Raw genomic sequence first — 1,700 nt, 5'->3', positions numbered from 1 at the left:
AAGAAATTATGTGTCTCAAAGAGAGGGTGCCATACAAATGTCCCAGCTAAGTCCACCTGGTAAGATCAACAGCATAGGGGCAGCCTGGGGAGCCGGCTTCTCGCAGCTCCATGGCTATCATGTATAAACAGAATTATCCGACTGTACAGGTTGTAGTAAGGAGAAAAGTGAGGTCTGAGATGTTGTAAAGTGGTGATAGGGTGAAGAACTAGAGGTCACTCAAGATGGAGATTTTCTTTAGCCATACTTGGGCTCACAGTGACTACTCCAGTTTGTCATAATCCCTACTGGTTTTTTTTTGTTTGTTTTTCAAGACAGGGTTTCTCTGTAGCTTTGGAGCCTCACAGAGATCTCCCAGCCTCTGTCTCCTGAGTGCTGGGATTAAAGGCGTGCGCCACTACCGCCCAGCAAAAACAACCAGCCAAAACAAAACAAAACAAAAAACAAAAATAAAACAAAACGAACCCTCTTCCCAAGGTATTTCCATAATGATACTAGGCACACACTCTTTGAAAACCTCTACAAATACATTGCTGGAGGTACGGCTTTTCCTTACTGGTTAATTGGAAACATGGTAAAAAAATAATAAAAAGAAAAGAATTGCCAGTGACAATAGATTTAAGTCTAAGTAACTGGCGGAGTTAAGACACTATGAAGGAAATTCAACGACCAGGGTAAAAGAATACGACTCAGCATACACTGCCTTTTAAATTGCTTTATTAGTTTCAAACGATGAAAAAAGATTTCCTTCTAAACCGCATTAAATTGTCATGCTGATAGGAATGTTTAGAATTAGATGCAACAATAAAACATGTTTACGTAGATAGAAACAGTTAGGTGGAAACACCGAAAGTTTACAGAAAAAGTACCTCACTAAATACCAGCTTGTAAAACAGAGGCCACTTTAATAGCTCAATGAAAAACTGCTATTTTAAGGTATGAGGCAAAAGTCATAGTGATTGTCTGGTTCCGGTGTTTGGAAACGCCCATAAGGCCTCATCTGTTGCTCCCTAGTCTTTCTCTTGATTTCCATCACCTGTCCTACAAACTTCCCAGCATCCTCTCCCCCTTCATTGTGCTCAACACGTCTATTTGGTATGGCCCATCGAAAATTAGGCACAAGTCGCCTGACTAGTCCCATTCTGACATTTCCCCCGGGCTTCTTGTTTTTAACCTCTTCCAAGAGCTGCAATTCTTCTTCTTCACGTTGCTTGGAGGCCTTCCTTCCTGCGTGGTCTTTTTCATCCTTCTGCACAGCGAGATCTTTTAAGACCTGTTGCTCTTTGGACGCCATGATTCCTAGGAAACAAGACATAGATAGGACTGCTTTCTCCGCAGACTGATCAGCTCATAGAACACAGGCTCAGGCGTGGGCCTGAATCCTCCACCCCCAACCCCACGCCTGAAGTTCAGTATTTCCCCTGCGAACCCATTTCCGAGGCTCCAGCACTAACAAAAATAGAGGACGGGAATGAAAGAAGAGGATAAAAAGTAGAGGAAAAAGTTTGGCTCTGGGATGTCGGACTCAGCTTTGCCCAGGTCCCCTGTGCCCGCTCTCGGGCCTCCAGGCCTGTCCCAGCACCCACCTGGGCCTATCTTTGCCTTCTCCTGGGGGGCGATGCTCACCACCAGGTGCGCTGCGAAGCTGGACTCCTGGGACCTGCGAACGAACCAGGCAGGAGGGGGGGTCGGTGATGGGA

General features: G+C 45.4%; 1 protein-coding gene across 1 annotated transcript in view; it reads right to left on the bottom strand.

The window, feature by feature from the left end:
• Nucleotides 1-700: 700 nt before the first annotated feature.
• The window catches only part of Bex4 (brain expressed X-linked 4), a 1,500-nt gene continuing 500 nt past the window's right edge, over nucleotides 701-1,700 (bottom strand). Inside the window, exons 2-3 of the mRNA XM_005371622.2 lie at nucleotides 1,587-1,660; nucleotides 701-1,299 (exon numbers count right to left, since the gene is read on the bottom strand). Of these exons, the coding sequence (XP_005371679.1) occupies nucleotides 932-1,294 (363 nt within the window). The 5' untranslated portion in view covers nucleotides 1,295-1,299; nucleotides 1,587-1,660 and the 3' untranslated portion in view covers nucleotides 701-931. The remainder of the gene's footprint in view (nucleotides 1,300-1,586; nucleotides 1,661-1,700) is intronic.

The sequence above is a fragment of the Microtus ochrogaster genome, unplaced genomic scaffold, assembly GCF_000317375.1.
Source record: "Microtus ochrogaster isolate Prairie Vole_2 unplaced genomic scaffold, MicOch1.0 UNK116, whole genome shotgun sequence".
Lineage (NCBI taxonomy): Eukaryota > Metazoa > Chordata > Mammalia > Rodentia > Cricetidae > Microtus > Microtus ochrogaster.
Note: the sequence above shows the minus strand (reverse complement) of the source record. Positions and strands in the feature narration are given on the sequence as shown.